The sequence below is a fragment of the Panicum virgatum genome, chromosome 6N (assembly GCF_016808335.1).
Source record: "Panicum virgatum strain AP13 chromosome 6N, P.virgatum_v5, whole genome shotgun sequence".
Taxonomy (NCBI): Eukaryota; Viridiplantae; Streptophyta; class Magnoliopsida; order Poales; family Poaceae; genus Panicum; species Panicum virgatum.
The window spans coordinates 48,269,321-48,287,347 of record NC_053150.1 but is presented as its reverse complement, the minus strand read 5'-3'; the positions used below and the strand labels follow the sequence as shown (position 1 = coordinate 48,287,347).

General features: G+C 53.4%; 1 protein-coding gene across 1 annotated transcript; it reads left to right on the top strand.

Moving 5' to 3' along the window:
- Window positions 1-10,784: 10,784 nt before the first annotated feature.
- LOC120679496 lies at window positions 10,785-16,692 on the top strand. The gene is made up of 5 exons (XM_039961098.1): window positions 10,785-11,183; window positions 11,310-11,913; window positions 12,735-13,142; window positions 15,788-15,984; window positions 16,206-16,692. Exons 2-5 carry the CDS (start codon window positions 11,427-11,429, stop codon window positions 16,449-16,451), a joined length of 1,338 nt encoding a protein of 445 aa, XP_039817032.1. The 5' UTR covers window positions 10,785-11,183; window positions 11,310-11,426; the 3' UTR covers window positions 16,452-16,692.
- Window positions 16,693-18,027: the final 1,335 nt, after the last annotated feature.

Here is an 18,027-nt window from a genome sequence, read left to right as displayed (position 1 = left end):
GGCGCGCGCAGCGCGCAGATCTTTTTGAGGGCGCGCGGGGCACGTGACAGGGTACGTGGCGGGCGGGGGCGTACGTGGCGGACAGCTATTGGGTCCGGGACGTGGGCTCGTACGCGGCTTGGGTCGCTGTGCGGTGGGCCCGGGAGCCCGTGTCGCCGCCGAGGTGGCTCGGCCGGCCCGCGACAGGTGGCTTGCCGGGATCGGCCACGACATCGAGATCGTGTTCCCGGGGTGATTTTCCAACTCCCAGGTGCCTTTTTGCGGTTTTTTTGGTTTGGATAAAGATTTCAATCTAGACGTCTTAAGCATCACCAGAGTTTTTCCAAAATCTACTCTCTAAATTATTATTTGAAGAATTATTTGAGTAAAAATCGTTTTTATATCTTTGTCTATTCCAACACCTCTTTTATATTTTATTTGTAGTCTAGAGAGCCATCCTTACTCTTCATCTTTGGCTAATATGAAATCCGGAATAGAGGATATCTATCTTTGGATATTCATTTGAAAAACGTGTTGGAGGCTAATTTTTCATCAAAATGTTCATTCCTATAAATTAGAAAAGATATAAAGAGTCTCTCGAAGATGCTCGCAAAATTTTCCTTTTACAACTTTGTATCACATTTATTTTAAAGAAATACAAATGTAGACGTGCTATCGTATCCAATGAGCACCTATGAAAGATAGCCGGCACATCTAATTAAATTCGTAATATGAGTTACTTCCCATTATTTGGTGACGTTAGTGTCCGATTGTGGTTAAATGAGTAAAGGCTGCAAAATGCAAGTGGTTTATTGGCGGATTCAAATTTGAAAAAAAAAGTATAGTAATATGACTCGGTGCATGCCTCCTTTCGAAAAAAAATATGATTCCGTGTAGATGGTAGTATCGTTGTGACGGGGGAATAAACCAGGAGTCTCTAATGAACCCGACTTATATGGAGCAAGGTCCAGTAGATTTATTGGGCCAAGAACGGAATGACCCGTTAAGCCGCGCGGGGACCTACCTTCGCTGCTATGCGACCGGGTCTGGAAGCCCGACCTCCCGGGACATGTGGCGTTCCTCCGACCTAGCGCCCCGAGTCAAAACCAAGCCGGTGGCCTGAGACATGCGCTCCAAGGGCGCCGCACCTCCTGACAGGCGTGCCGGTTAAGAGAGCTCATGTGCAAGCCCCAAGGCACCAGCCCTCCTTATCTTACAGCAAGGGCCAAGCCAGCAGGCCTCCCTGACAAGGGGACAGCGCCGCTCGCGCGGGCCCCTTGACACAACGGGAGGGGGCGTCCGCAGACGCTGCCTCCCCTCGTCGTAATGATGGTTGCCTCTGCGCACCACTCCATTACGCCAGCGATCGTGACCGGACGTCCCCGGCCAGGCCTCGGTAAGACGCCCCTCACTAGGCGCGCCATTTGGTGATAGAGCTACGTAAGATTGCCCCGCAGGTAAGAAACCCAGGCTCCGGCGGACAAGACCGAAGGAGAACCCCGATCGACCGACCGGGTGGTCGCGCCGCCCCGACTGAGCCAGGATGAAACAGCACCAGGGGGACACACCGCTCAAGGAGATTGCCAGGATCATTCCTTGCGCCAAAAGATTGCCAGGATCAAGCTCGCCCACTCCCGACCGACTGAGTGGGCCCCGACGACTGACAAGGATGATTTGCACCCCAACGGTGCAAAGTCACAACGCTAGATAACTGTAAATGGGGGCCCCAACTTGGGCTATAAAAGGGAAGGCCGCCCATGTAGGAAAGGGTTGGACTCCCACGGGTTCAACACTACTAGACCAGTTTGTAAGATTCCCTCTGAACTTTGAGCATCCGGGCTCGAGAGCAATAGAGGGCTGACGCCTTTCTTCCTAACGTACGGTTCAGAGGCTGTGCTGCCCTCCGACCTGGACTACGGTGCGCCGAGAGTCAAAGCCTTTGACCCAGCAATGGCAGCCGAAGCCCAGAGGGACGCCATGGAAGTTTTGGAAGAAGCAAGGCTAGCTACGCTCCACCGATCGGCTCGCTACCAACAAACTTTACGCAGGTACCACAAGAGGCGCATACGGGAGAGGATGCTGCAGGTCAGAGATCTGGTGCTACGACGGGTCATGTCGACAAAGGACAAGCACAAGCTCTCGCCGCCATGGGAAGGACCCTACAGCATCGCAGAGGTGATACGACCAGGCACCTACAAGCTAAAAGACTCCGACGGTAACATTCTGACCAACTCTTGGAACATAGAACAGTTACGTCGCTTCTTTTCGTAAGCAGCACTAGCGGCTCAGTCCAAGTGCCCCGACCCAGCGACTTTCGGCTCGGAGCACTCGGGGGCCCGACACTTGTCGATTTTTTCTACCCGCACAACACTGTGCACTCACTCGGCGCCCCGACATGGCCACTCTATGCCCGGAATCACTCGGGGGGCCAGACACCTGCCTCTCTTTCTTACATGCTCACAACACACACACAAGTTCTCTATCCAACACCCCGATCCATACAAATTTGGCTCGGAGTGCTCGGGGGCCAGACCATGGTCTTCGACCATCTTACTTTCTGTTGTTTCCCGCCTCTACAGCCCCTTGCCTTGAACACTTTCAGACCAAGGCGCTCGGGGGCCTCACTGGGACAAACTGTGCAGCACGCACGCATCTTTTTTCCTCGTCACACAACACTCAGAAATTCTCGCAGCAAAATCGAAAAGCGAACGCAAAAAACGCTTTTGAAAAAACTCAGGCAATACGAAATACGAACACAAATTTAAAAATAGTTAGGGGCGCCACACACACGGTGGACGCCCCAGATTTCTCCCAAGCCGCACGAACGGCTTGAGACACAGCACTTACATACTTTTTCATAATTAAACAAAATAAAAAGAAGAAGTGACCGCCGGCCGGCCCCGCGCTCCGTCGCCGTCCCGCCGAGATCCTACGGCCCGTCCAGCTCTGGGTCTGCGCCGCGTTGCAGGAGGTCGTCGACGTCCATCTCCGCCGCGGTGACCCGTCCGAACCCGGTGAAGTCCCGCATGGCCAGCCGACGAGACGACACGCTCGAGGTCTCCAGGAAGCCGGGGTCGATTCCCCCGAGGTGCACCCTAGTGCGCAAACGGGCGGCAGCCAGTGCAGCAGCAGCGCCACGGCGGATCCCCAGCCTCACCACCGATCGGATGATCTCGGGGAGGGCATGGAGCTGGTCCACCCGCATGGGCTTCCGCGGCTCCACCACACGGAAGACGGCGAGCGCGCCCTCCTCCAGGGCCTTGCGCTGGTCCTCCACCACACCGAGGCGGCGCTGTAGGTCCGTCACCTCACGGCGGACGGCCTCCAACTCCTCCTCCAGAACGGAACTCACCGAAGGCGCGGGCCTGCGCGTCCGCCGCGGCGTCCCTCGCCGCACGCATCTCCCCCTCGGCGGCACCCCGAGCCACCTCGACCTCATGCAGGCTGTCCCGCAGGTGCCGATCTCGACCGTGGCGGCCGAAAAGCGACCGCGCGCCAGATCGCACTCCTGCTGCAGAGCCACTATGTCCGTATTGACTCCCCCGGAGTCGGACCCTTAGGAGGCGGTGGAAACAGCAGGCGAACCCTGCGCGGGCGAGTCCGGCGCAGGCAAGCCCGGCACTCCAGTGGCCATGATTGACTGAGCCGCAACGATCGGTGGCGACGGCACGACAGAGGATGACGCCGAGCCGCCGGCGGCAGCACCAGACGCCCCAGCGCCATCCCGCACCGGGGGCCCGCCGGACGAAGAGGACTCGGAGGCGCCAGGGCCGCCCGACGGTCCATTGCCGCCCTGCCCGGCGATCCATGCTCCGGGACCCGACGACGGCACCCTACCATCGTGCAGGTATCATCATGAACACAACAAAATGAAATGCAGGGACAGAAGAACGAGGACAATGCCGAAAGGTACCTCCCCCGGAAGAACTCGTGGTGCGCCCGCGGCAGGCCACGCGGCTCGGCGCTAGACTCCTCGTCGTGGGGACGCTTGTTGCCGGCCATCGAGGCGGATCGACGACGACGACGACCGGTGCGGTTAGACCTCCTCCTTCTTCTCCTTCTCCTTGCGCCCTCGCCTTCCCCTCTTCTCTGTGTCTTCTCTTCGAGAAACTAGCAGGAAGCGATGTCGACGGAGACGAGGCGGCGGAAGGACTAAATAGGTGAACACCGTCATCACTCTGTGGCGGTTCCCGAGCGGCGCGATGCTTCGAGACACGAGCCGCCACGAACGGACCTCTCTGCTGCAACCGGCACGACGCATCGACTCTATGGGTGCGTACTCTATAGTTTCAATTAAATCCTCGTCGTCTATTCGTTTTCGATTGCAGGGAAGACGGCGAACCGTTTCGTTGCCTCAAACGAATCGCAACAGCACGATTCGATCTCAAGGTTCGAAAGCCAGTCCGTCAAGGGCTCCGCGCTGCCTTGACTTAAAGAGCCAAGGAAGAAAAACCGAGACGAGCACCAAGCGGCCCATGCCCGACCTGCCCCGGCAGCACTCGGGTCGTCTCAAATATTCTTGTCCGATCCGGCCTCTAGCGTTCCACGGAATCCCCTCCAGGGGGGAGGCCAACTAGGCCCCCCGAGCTGGCTGACGGTTCGGGTATCTGTCTGGAATACGGGCTGTAGAGCAGTGGAGTGCTCCCATTGGGGCTCCGTCGATCCGGTCGTTCACGGCAGGGTCGGACTTCACTCGGATTGTCCTTAATTGGGCCTACCCGCTATCGAGCTCACCGAACTCACCGTTTTGGGCCATCTAGGTCAAGCGGTAGGGTTCACCTCCTCCGATCGCTATCGGTCGCAGTGGAGTCATTCATCGTTGAGGCACGAAAACGACAAAACAATGCGAAAAAATGAACAAACAAGAACACCTCAGGGCCAACTTTGTTTCATTAATCTTTCTTTACAATAATCGGCTCTAAGTTGTTACAACAAACGAAAGCTAGCTGTCCTCGACTCACGGACACAGCGGATACAATGGATCAAATCCATTTACTCCCACCAAGGGAGCAACAAAAAGGGGCTAAGGCACCGACTGCTACCTAGCAAGCTGGAGGACATGGCCAAAGAATGTCGCAAGACTTCTTGTAGCACCTCGCAAGCCTTCTCCTAGCATCAGCCGCGCCGAAAAACCCCTAGCGAAGAAGGAGGCAGACGATGCCGACGAGGGGAGTTTAATGGGGCTGAGGACAGCCCAAAACTCTCTGCCAGCGCCTACTCCTGGGTATCTTCCTTATGCGCTGGAAGTCGGGCCACGATGTCCTCCCGTTGGCCATGGCAGCTTCCAGGCACACAACTCTAATCACCCGCCTCCGAGGCGCGGAGACTCGTCCTGGCTGCAAGACCACCCTACCTGATGAGAGAGGAACCCTTCACCATCCCCCGCTGCACAGGGCACAACATTGAGCTGTGCGGCCTTCCAACCGTGGTTGGAAGATCAGGCAGTGGATCTGCGGCTCCGCGTCGACGACGCGTGAACTGCCCACCCGAGATCTCAGGGGAGCGGCAACTGCAAAAAGGATGCAGAGCAGAAGGTGTACCTCCGCGGCGGGGAAGGGTCGCACCACCGCCAAGTCTCCGAGTCGGCGCCGAGAGGAGTCAAAGGAGGCCACTAGAAGCTGGGAGCCCCACTCGCCTGTTGGCAAGGGAGCAGGCAGACCAGTGGCCTAGTTTGCCAAACTCCTGCAGCAGGCCCTCAAACTCCTCGGCGCCGAGAAGTGGGCGGTGGCATGAACTCGCCGGCGAGTTCATGTCTGAGGGAGATCCCCCGCTGTTCGCAAGCATTCTTCTAGCACCAGAAAAATGAGCCATACTCACTCTCATCTGGAGGACGGGTGTGGAGTGTGAGGAAGAGAACTAGCGAATGGAACTCCATGATCTGTTCACTTTGTGCGGAACCGTGTATCCGCAACCCCCCTATTTTTAGGCAAACGTGGGCACTAACGGCCCCAGCAGTCAGTGGGCCGGCCAGAATAGGGCACACCAAGAGCCCTCACCTAACTAAACTCACTCTTAAAGACGCCGATGGAACGGCGTCAACGCACCCGGCAACCGCCGCGCCACTCGGGGCACGATCGCTGCACGACCCACCAATGGGAGGCGGCCCCGAGCAGGGGAAAATGAGGCGTCCGTGGTACAATGATGAGACGCGACGACCGGCCTCGAGATTCCACGACCCGTAAGCCGGACATCAAGACTGGCCTGACCCCGTCACGCCTCGCCTGGCGCACGTCGAAAGCTGAGGGCGCGGGCGGTTGGATGGGACGCCCCGGTCAGGAGCCATCAAAGCCAAGACCAGCGGCTCCACGATTATTTCAAAAAATTGTAGAACCGCTTGGGGGCCTCTAATGGGGGAATAAACCAGGGGCCCCTAACGGGCCCGACTTGTATGGAGCAAGGCCCAGTAGACTTATTGGGCCAAGGATGGGATGGCCCATTAAGCCTCGCGGGGAGCTGCCTTCACTGCTAAGCGACCGGGTCCGAAAGCCCGACCTCCCGGGACACGTGGCGGCCCCCCGACCTAGCGCCCCGGGTCAAAACCAAGCCAGTGGCCTGAGACGTACGCTCCAAGGGCGCCACGCCTCCCAAAAGGCATGCCGGTCAAGAGAGCTCCCGTGCAAGCCCCAAGGCACCAGCCCTCCTTATCTTGCAGCAAGGGCCAAGCCAGCAGACCTCCCTGACAAGGGGACAGCGCCGCTCGCGCGGGCCCCTTGACACAACGGGAGGGGGCGTTGTAAGGATCACCGGGGTGTCCGACCCTAGAGGGGGAGGGGGTGAATAGGGTCGCTAATCGCTTTTCTATCCTAGGGCTCAATCTAATTGCATAAGATAAACCTAACACGTCCTACACAAGCTAGTTATGACTAAGATTTATCTATGCTACCATCTACTTACCCCAAAAGACTTGCAACCTATAGCCAATCCTAATCAAACTAACTAGGAAAGTAAAGGTAAGCAAGAAAGAGTAAATGCGGAAACGTAATGCGGTAAGTAAAGCGGTAAGGGAGAGGATATGCAAACTCCCGAGTAGACACGGTCATGTAACGTGGTTCGGCACAAACGCCTACGTCCACGGGACACCGAGGCTCTTCCGATCACCGTCTTGCACTACGCCACCAAGGCGATGCCGGCAAGCAAAGGCAAGTGCGCACAAGACACCGAGTCTAGTGCACCGCCACCGTCTCTCTCGGTCACCCGGCCGAAATCCACTACGGAGCTTCTCCACCAAGGAGGGGGCCTCCTCTTCCCCCGCACAAAGTGTCGTTGCCACTCCACACCAAGACGGAGGGTCACACGACGGATCACAAGTTGCTTGCCGCAGCAAGACTTCTCTCAAGGGAGATCTCGCAAGAACTAATCCCTAAACAAGCACTAAGCACTCTCACAAGTGTGCTTAAGCCTATATGATGTACAATGAAGCTCTATGGTGGTTGGAGATGTTCTTGGGTGTGTTTGGGATGTTCAGCAACTCCAGCACACTTCAAATGGCCGGGGTGAGGCGTATATATAGGCCACCAAGTCTTGTAGCCGTTGCTCCAACGGTCAGCTGAAAATCTGCTACCACCGGAAGAACCGATGCCTCTTGGCAGGGTAGCGTCGGTTCATCCGGTCACTCACAACATGAAGTAGCCGTTGAAGTCCTGACAGCTGACGCAGAGACCACCGGTTGAACCGATGCTTTGCACCGATGCCTCACCGGTTCAACCGGTGCTGAAAGAATCTTCTCCTGGACGCTGATGTCATTACACCGGTGGTATGCACCGATGCCCCATCGGTTGAACCGGTGCTGAAGACACTTCTCCTGGGCACCTGACATCGTCTCTGGTACAAAGGACGGCCAATGCACCGATGCCCCTTTTTGACCCGTCGGTTCAACCGGTGCCTATAGGCTGACTTGGCTTCGATTCCCTTCTGCACCAAAGTATCAAGGCGTCGGTTCTTCCGACTACCATCGGATGCTCCGATGCCCTGGTGTCGGTTCTTCCGGTGCTCCTGAATCGAAGAGCTTTCAGGGCGCTGCCCTGAGACCCGCGAGGGGCGGCTCCCCCTCGACCCCCGTCCGCTAACCGGGTAGCGGAACCCCCGTAGGGGCAGTCCATCGGGCCTTGCTACGCCTATCTTCTCTTTCTCTTTGTCATCACTTGAACCTAAAAGCCTGAGAATGATCATCTTAACAATCATATTAGTCCAAGTGTTGTGTTGTCATTCGATCACCAAAATCACTCGAAATGGCATCAATGGTGCCATGTTCGTTACAGGCGTCCGCAGACGCTACCTCCCCTCGCCGTAATGATGGTTGCCTCTGCGCACCACTCCATTACGCCAGCGATCGTGACCGGACACTTCGGCCAGGCCTCGGTAAGACGCCCCACACCAGGCGCACCGTTTGGTGACAGAGCTACGTAAGATAGCCCCTCAGGTTAGAAACCCAGGCTCCGGTGGACAAGACCGAAGGAGACCCCCGAGCGACCAACCAGGTGGTCGCGCCGCCCCGACAGAGCCATGATGGGACAGCGCCAAGGGGACACACCGCTCAAGGAGATCGCCAGGATCATTCCTTGCACCAGAAGATTGCCAGGATCAAGCTCGCCCACTCCCGACCGACTGAGTGGGCCCCGACGACTGACAAGGACGATTTGTGCCCCAACGGTGCAATGGCACAACGCTAGATAACTGTAAATGGGGGCCCCACCTTGGGCTATAAAAGGGAAGGCCCCCCACGTAGGCACGGGTTCGACTCCCACGGGTTCGACACTACTAGACCAGCTTGTAAGCTCCCATCTGAACTTTGAGTACCCGGGCTCGAGAGGAATAGAGCAAGAACACCACCCCCATACTGGACGTAGGGCATTTCAGGCCCGAACCAGTCTAAATCCTCGAGTCTTTGCGTGCTAGACCATATCCGATCAAGCGCACAACAATCAAGCAATCGAGTAGTTTTGTAGTCGCCCATTTTCCGTAGCGACATGTTGAATGTTGTATTAAGTTTGGTGAGCTCCTCTTATTTGGTAGGAACACGCTTTATACTCCTTCCATTCCAAATTATAATTTGTTTGATTTTTTTACCCCAAATTTAACCACTCATCTTATTCAAAAAATATAAGCAAACATAGTCAAATTTAATTATTTAAATTAATCTTGAAGAACTTTTATTAATAAATCAAACGATAACAAAAAGAGTGATATTTTTGCACAAATGTTTAAATATGACGAGTGGTCAAATATAGAGCCAAAAAATTCAAACGAAATTATAATTTGGAATAGAGAGAGTAGATTGTATGCAGTGGCTCCAGTCTCGTGAGTGCAGAGGATTGAGAGTGGCATTTTCTCTTTTTGAAACTACCACTTGACATTAGATTTTGAAGGTTTAGATCTAGCAATTTGTAGGTTCCGCTTTTAAAATTGATATGGGATTAAATCAACCGGAGAAACATTGAAGCACTGGTGGACCAGATACATAAACGCGCGAGGTGGAAAACTTATCGCAAATCCAAACAAGCAATAATTCAACAAATGCTGGTAAAATCCTTAGTGATTTCAAAATTTTAAGAGATTTTACTACCACACATTGTTTTCCTTCTATGACTTGGCACGAAATTGTAGACATTCATCAAATGCATCACCAACTGAACTGTCCAAAGGAGACAGCAGCCTCATGAATGGCGTAATAATTTTTACCCATTGATGGAAACCGGACAAGCGGTGGGCCCCCTTGGATGCTGAAGAGAGGATCGGGGTAGTTGGGGAGCAGCGGTTCAGTGGCAGTGCGGGGGTCCGGTCAAATCATTACCGTGTCGAACAGTACTGTGTACCTGAACCTGTCCAATTCACGTGGATTTTTTAGGCGGAATTTAGCAGGAGGCCGGTCCAGTAAAACTCTAGCGTTTTTGAATGCAAAAAACAAGAGGAGGAGGAGGAGGAGAAAGTCTTGGAGTCAGAGAGGAAATTTGGTGCCGTGTTTGGACTTGTCACAAAGTGGCTTCGACCGACCTCAAAATGCTCGGAGTCTTATCAGAGACGATTACGGAACACATGTTCTCGGAAAAGAGTTGGCTAGCTGAAACGGACCTCACGCGACTTTTGGACTTTTTTTTTTTGAAAAGATGACTTTTGGACTTTGATGAGGCTGGCACGACTTTTGATGCCTTTTCCCCCTTCTCCTCCGAGTTTCCTACCACTAGTGCTCACATTTTTTATGCGAGCTTGGACATTTGTTGCCCCTGCCCGCAAGTTCGCTCACTCGTTTTGTCTGACTTTTTTTTTCTTGGGTCGAGGTGGAGAAGGCCCAAAAGATGACCAAGAACAAGTGGACCGGCAGCGGATCGATCGGCTTGGTGGGCGGGCCGCAGGCGCCATCTGAGGCCTTTTTATCCCCTCCCTCTCTGTGGCTGGTTACCTAGGCTGGTTAGAACCTTCCTCTCAAAAAAAAAAAAACTAGGCTGGTTAGAAGGGCTTTTTTTCTTGAGAAATGATGGTTAGAGAGGCTTTACGGGCTTCATTTGTTCCCCTGGGCCGAGCCTCATCCCATCCGGATCGGCCCAACGCGTCATCTCCGATGACGCGGACCGCACCCTGGGCCCTGGGGCCTGGGGCGGAGTCGCGGAGACCAGCGACCGCGACAGGCGTCGTACGCTCCGCACGGTCTCCCATGCACTCCACGCCACTCCACTCCACAGTCCACTCCCTCCCCCTGCCCTGCCGTGCTCCTCCGTCTTTGACCACACGCTAATCGCAGCTTAAACCCTCGAAGCCGCGGTTAAAATTTTCGGATTCGATTCCTCCCAGGTCCAGCACCCACCCCGAGTGCCGACGGGGCGCACCCTGCTGCAGACCCGGCGTGCCGCCGCACCGCGAGCCAGCTCCATGCGCCAGCGCCAGGCCAGAAACCGAGTAACCGACTCCCCCATCCTAAACCCCTCCCCCGCCCAGTCGCCCAGCAGCCTTGAGGCGACGAAACCAGCTGCGCAGCGCCGACCACTCGCGGTCCACGGAGATGCCGCTCGCCGCCGCCTCGCGCCCGTGAGCAGGCCTTGAGGAGGACCTTCCGGGGGAGGGGAGGGGAGGGGGGAGGCCCGCCCGGCGAGGACCCGGGGCGGGCTCGGATTCAGCGGATCTCGAAGGGGGCGAGCGTCTCGCTGGTGCTTCCTGAGGGATTGATTGTTCCCGCATTCCAGCTGCGGTAGGATTGAGCGCCGTCGCCTGAGGTATTTCGGCCGTCGAGCACGGCGCGGGTTCGCGATTTGTTAGGGTTTCCTCTAGCCTTTCCTTCGGATCACCTCCGGCTCCCCTCGATCCTTATATCCGTCCCGTGATTCTTCTGGTATTTGCAGGGAAAGCGAAAGGGAGCGGGCGTCTTTGGGATCAAGGATCAGCGAAAAGAAAAAGGAGGGATCTTTTGGGGGGTACTGTTTGAGCTTTGGGGTTTAGGGGCTTCCGACTTCCGACCGATGGATTTCTTCAAGATCAAGAAGTTCGGGAAGGGCAAGAAGAGCACCGGGGGTGGGGGCGAGATCGTGGAGTCCGATGATGAGGCTCACGCCACCGGGAATGTGGCCTCCGAGGAGCAACAAAAAGGTGACATTTTAGGGGAGAAAGCTGAGGAGACAGAGGGTGCGGGTGCGGGCAATGGCACGGTGGAGGAAGTGGCGGAGGAGGAGGACGACGATGATGATTTCATCACGAATGAGGTGAAGCGGAGGCTCAAGGAGCTGAGGAAGAACAGCTTCATGGTGCTCATCCCCGAGGAGGAATGCGCCGAGGTTGAGGAGGACGGTGGGGAGGAAGGGGAGGAGGAAGGGAGCAGCTCCAGGGAGTGGTTGGAGTCGGATGTCGGCAATGGGTTCCCACTTTGCGGGTTCGATTTGCTCTATGATAGGTACTGCGATAGGATGCTGGTGTTTCATAAGATGATGGCGCAGCTCATGAAGGATCCAGGTAAAAGATGTAGCCAGTTGTGGATGTTTCTTAGCATATGCTTGGTTCTATTTTCTCACATTCAATTGATTGTAACATGATGCATGTTCTTCAGCATTCAGCTGGTTTTGTTATTCTATTCGTATAAATTATAGTCAACGTTGAGCCTTGTTAGCATGTTAAAGCATGGTCCCTACTACTTTAAGTAAGCTTAATGAATGCAAGTGTTATATGGTAGTTGCATGACTCATTTAATATGCCCATGATTGCCGCTTGTATTCTTTTTGTAACCGTCTTTATAAAATGAAACCGTAGCATCGGGCAGCTGACATCACTCAAAAAGGCAAGAAAAACGCAATCTACAATTTTTGTCGTATTCTGTCTAGTGCTACTTGGTTACCTGAGTCTGAGTCCGACACCCATGCACTCATGCTGGATTCAAGTGGTATCTGGCATGTCCTTTTCTTTTTTGGCTGAATCAAACACCCATATGCGAACCCGAGTCAGACTTGGATGCACACACCTAATTCCAGTTAACACTACTCTGTCGCGTGAAGCAATATGGTAATTTCCTGCTGAAAATCCATGTGACTTTTCTTGTCTCGCTGAATCAGCCAATGTTTCCTGTTTAATGTTTCCCTTCAGCACATGCTATTGATTGCCTTCAGGATTCATCTCACCTTAAGCTGTATTGCTTCTCTTCAGTATTTTCTATTGCTTAATAAATTTGATAGCTTCATTTTACTGCTGCTTTATAGTGTGCCATTGATTTTATATATATTTAAATATGTCCCTCTGCATACTTTCACCATTCTAACGGTTGGGAAAAAAATCTTTTCTAGAGTCACTGAACATGTCCAAAAAGTCTCCAAGATCAGCATCCAAATTGGCATCTACCCTGCGTAACCTCTCATTCAAAAGAAGGGACGAGCTCCAGGAGGATTGTGAGCAACTTCAGCAACAGCAAAGCGAAGATGATCCTTATCAAACACTTGAAACAGCATATGTTGCTCATGTTTCGTTAAGCTGGGAGGCTCTGCATTGTACATATGTGCACCTGAGCCTTATAGTTGCAGCGCAACCTGATAATCCTACAACCTACAGCACAGCTGCTCAAGCATTCCAGCAATTCCAGGTTCTGTTGCAGAGATTCGTTGAAAATGAGCCATTTGAGCATGGTACCCGGGTTGAGAAATATGCACGGTCTCGGAGCTTGTTGTCAAAGTTGCTTCAGGTCCCCACTTTTCAAGGTAAGATTCTTTGGGACTTTGGATTGTACCTACTGAATACTTACTGTATATACTATACACCCTAGAGAAGGCGCCCTTGGAACGTCTGTGCTTCCGTGAGGCGACACGTGCCCCGCGATGCAAAAAAAAAAAACGCGCGGAGAGAGGCGCCCGACACGAGTCCTGGATTCGTCATCGCCAGCTGCCGCAAGTCGTCGCCCGGCCCTTAAGGCCGCAGGCTTACCACACCGGCTCCACGGGGGCGCCTGCGGGCTACCGCACCGCCTCACCCGCACCGCCTCTCCGTTCGCGGCCGAGTCGCCATCTGCGCCGACTCCGCCCGCGCTCGAGCCGCCGCCCACGCCCAGGCAGGCCATCCCCAGCGTCGACGCCGCCCGCTGCCAGATGCCTTTCCTGGCACCCAAGCTGCTGAGGCGGCAGCTGTCCGACGAATGCGGGCTCACGGTGACGGGTGTGCAGCTCCTGGTTGGCGAGATGGCGCGGCGGCGGGTGCGCGGCTCCCGGTCGGCGAGATGGCGCGGCGACGACGGTCCCCAGCGGGTGCGCGAGGGCGACGCCGACGCCGAGGCCGCGCCCAAGCCCCCTGCCTCTGCCCGCGCCGCAGCCGACGGCCGCATCAAACCTGCTCGCGGCGGCTGGATGCTCCGCTGAGGCCGCCTGCACAGAGTGGGGGCCTGGTTGGAGCTCGCTTGCGCTCGCGCCTCCTCTTCTCCTCGACTCGCGGGGAACCTCACCGCCTCATTCTTCGTCGCAAACCAGGGGCTCCGCGCGTGAGGCCGCGCTGTCGATTCGCCGCCTGTAGACTGCTTGGCTCGCCGGAGGCCGCCCCGCCTGGATCTGCGCGGGCTTCGCCGGTTCCCGCGCCACGGCGGCAACGGGCTGCAGCAGGGAGGAGTGCGCAGCGGCCGGCGCGTGAGCGAGCGACGCGGGTTGAGCGGCGGAGGGTGGCGGGATTGGACTGTGGACCCGCACGGGCGATCGACGCCGGCGACGAGGCTGCGGAAAAGGAGCAGTTCGCAGTGGAGCTTTTTCGGGTCGTGGGACGGCGGTGGGAGACGGAGAGGATAAGGGAGAAGGGAAAAAAGAAAAGAGAGAAGGATGGAAAAAAAGGAAAGGAAAAAATAAAAAAATGAAAAACCAAATGAGTGCGGCGGAGCGCACCATATACCTAGTTCTAACATAAATGTAACCTATACCATTTGAAACGTGTTCCTTTGAGCTGTAGAATGTTCCTGTGGGTTATGGTTTATAGACTTATGTTGTCATGTTCTTAACTTAAGTCCAAACAGTGCATACATCTTTAGTGTGAGAGAACACATTTCTACACTTTAGATCTTAATGACAGCAGGTGTGGTTCAGCAAATACCTAATACTTTTCAATCTAGATTTCGCTTTTTAGAAATATTTGTCTTAAATATCATAGAAGGTATGGTGGAATAAAGATTATTCCATTATGAGATGTCATGGATTGACTTTCTCTCGCATGCGTAATGTTTGTCTCTAGGTATGTTGATGATTCCTGTTTGTTTGGCACTTCAGTCAATGCTGTTTCTATATATGAATTTTTTTTTCAGAAGTTCAACATGTTTGGTAATGGTGTTATGTTGATTTCAAATCCTGTACAACTCAAATAAGCTGTGGAACATTTGCTGAGGGAAAATATAGAGCTGATATTGCCCATATGCATGGGACATTTTCGTTAGGTCATATTAAGTATAATGCAGATTATACCTTCTTAGGTTATTCATACTTCCTGCCCTGTCCTAGCCCAGTACTGTAGTAAATAAATTTAGGTACTGAATAATCTACACATTTCACGTGGTACAGTCCAATTCAATCTGCTGTTCACTAGCAATTTAATGAGCAGTGATGTACTATGTGGAACTTGGGTTCTTTTCTATTTCATGTTCATCTGACATTGGGGGAAAATGTTGGCAGTGGTACATTTTGTACCATAACTCTGAGTGCTTTCAAAAGGATGGTAATATGAGTAGTTTGTATGTTTGGGATTAAGAGCTGCATGTTTCATTGTTTCTACTATTAAGTTCCTATAACATGTACAGAATCTATGACTAAAGAGCTACACATTAGTTTTTAGATATTTTTATCTGCAAATTTAACATGGATACGTATGGCATGCACAAGAATTTCCTCAATAATTATGCATATAATTTCTTTAAAAAAATGTGAGTCCCTGTAATATCGGAAAGACTTGGTACAGATCTAGATTCTGAAACTTGTTAGTAATGTTAATGTCATGTGCACATCTAGCTGGCTTGTTGAACCTTAGCTTTGTGCATCCATAATGCTGGATACATTACTGGTGAATTCTTTCCTGTTACTGCGGCAACATGTTTAATTCCAAGTTCATATAAACCTGTACCAAAAGCTTGCATCACATCGTACTTTATTCTGCAGTAAAGTAATAAGTATTGGGCATAGTAGCACAGTAAACAAAGTAGTTTCTCTGTTTCATTTTCGTGATTCATTTCTTCCTTCTTTTACTAGGTTTCTAAATTCACAGCATGATATGTCTGTTTTTAGGGTCCAAATTTGGCCACTTGTTTGTATTGCATACTCGGATAATGATGCTCAGTTGTGTCTGATATATTATCTTGTTTATCATCTCTCTTCTCTCAAATCAGTTGCAGACAAGAATGATAACACTAAAGACCAAATGGAACCATCGATTTTCGCACCTGATCTCATCAAATTGTTAGAGGAGTCTATCCTAACTTTCCGCCTTTTCCTGAAGAAGGACAAGAAAAAGAATAGTGCTCATATGAGTGCTCATGGCCACACTGGAAGCTCGATTCATCAAGTGCAATCTTCACTCGATAAGGTAAATTATATTCTGTTGAGATCTTTATGAGCTTGCATTCCCTTTGTTCCATATGATCATTTGTCTTCCGTGGTTCTCTGAAAAATAGGTAGCAGTAGAACGCATCTTTCCTAGAATCTGATGTCGGCAAAGGCTGCACAGTTGTGACATTACCAAATAGGCCTTTGTGTTAAATACTCTTTCTTGAGTACCTGCTAACGCAAGTTTCCAAACCCCCGCAGAAGGAGGCGAAAGTGAAGGAGCTGTTCAAGAAGAAGAAAGGGTGGAAGAGCAAGACCTGGCCGGCCACAATGGAGGAGGTCCAGCTGCTGTTCGCCCTGATCGACATCAAGGTGGTGTCGCGGGTGCTGCGGATGGGGAAGCTGAGCAAGGAGCAGCTGCTGTGGTGCGAGGAGAAGATGAGCAAGGTGGACCTCTCCGAGAACCGGCTGCGCCGCGACGGGTCCCCCATCCTCTTCCCCTGCTGACGCCGCCGGCACGCCATGCGTGTCACCCCCCTTCCTGTTAGCTGGTGCCTGGCGTAGCTCGCCTACCGTATGATGATAATGTGTACATGCCTTTAGGTCGAATTGGAATGTCCATACTAAAGTAGGGCTTAAAACATGTGGTTCAGTCGGTGCTTATGCAATGCATTGCAACATGGGCGACAGACATGCTTCGTTTCACCCGGGAACGGGTTCTCTCTGAAACCTGGGATGTTACAGTTAACCATGTCTGGTTTGGCCTAACATGATGTTAAATAAGGCTCCCTGAAAAACTCCTCTCGATCAACACTGTCGTGGAGTGTAAACCCACAGCCGGGTGGCGTAATGTACCCGTCTAAACTCAGAGGGTGAGTACTCGGGGGTTAGCTAGGACTAGTTTGATCTCGCTGGAAGAACACGATGAACACAGCAGGTTTAGAGTGGTTCGGGCCGCCGGAGCGTAATACCCTACATCCACTGTGTGTTGTATTGCTTGTGTTCCCTTAGTCTCGAGAGAGTCTGAGGGAACCTGGGAGAGCCTAGTGCTGAGTCCAGCGTGAGTCTGTAAGAGTCTGAGGTGTACAGCGAGCGCCTTCATTTTATATCTCAAGAGAGGCGCGTACACGGCCGTTGAGTCCCCAACAGGTGGGCCCAACAATGTAGTATATAATAACATATTGTATATACATTATGGCATTGCAGGCGACGGAGATCTCATTTCTGAATTCCCTTCTATGTCCGTCAAGATCCTTCGTCCTGCATATTCATGCCCTGTCTTGTCGAAACGGCGCCAAGGTGTAGCTTGCGGCGTTGCCTGCAGCATAGCTAAACGGGCCGTGTAGCTTGCGGTGTAGGCGGTACGATGGAAAAGTGTCGTGCCGTCGTATTCATTTAATGCGGCAGACGGGCTCTGCGCGGATGCGGCGTATGCGGCTGCACTGTGTACCTCGGTAATATGCGGTCTACAGTGAGGTCTGACAAAGGCTGCCCCGCGTGCCGCGGCGGCAAAACACGCCTCAACCACCCGCATTGAATGCGGTGGGTGGGGGAGTCTTCCAGCGGAAGACCCGCGCCTACGGGACACGTGGCGCCTCCGGACCCCCCCCTCCGGCGGTATGTTGGCTCTACGCGCGTGGGAGGTCCGGATGGACGCGGGAGATTCCGGACCCCTATGGGGGTCCGAGCCCTCAGCTGTTGGCTCGGAGCTTCCCCTCCTCAGGGACACATGGCGTCACCGGACCCATTCCAGAGCGGGGAGCGGGTCCGGTGCCGTTGGCCCGGTGAGGTAGGAGCCTGACCCGTAGGGCCCGGCTGCTCCGCCCCTTATGGCGTAGTTACGGATGACTACGCGAGTCCTGACTTACTGCAGTAGAAGTAGTTATCCCTGCTATAATACGGACAAACACACGCAAAAGATCTCCGTTGGTTGCAGCAGCTTGATGCTCACTTCACCCCTGCAATCTCTGAATTTTTTTTTTGGTAGCCGCTGTACCCTCCCATCCTGTTTTGCCTCCGATGATTGCATCCTGCATGCAGATCCATCCAGAGCACTTGGGTGGGCTTTCCCGTCATGGATGCT

Bases quoted from the DNA above. Each gene is read 5' to 3' on its own strand.
- LOC120679496 (XM_039961098.1), top strand. From the start codon at position 11,427: ATGGATTTCTTCAAGATCAAGAAGTTCGGGAAGGGCAAGAAGAGCACC. The intron at 11,914-12,734 runs GTAAAAGATGTA...AATCTTTTCTAG, and splicing joins GCAGCTCATGAAGGATCCAG to AGTCACTGAACATGTCCAAA. The intron at 13,143-15,787 runs GTAAGATTCTTT...CTCTCAAATCAG, and splicing joins TCAGGTCCCCACTTTTCAAG to TTGCAGACAAGAATGATAAC.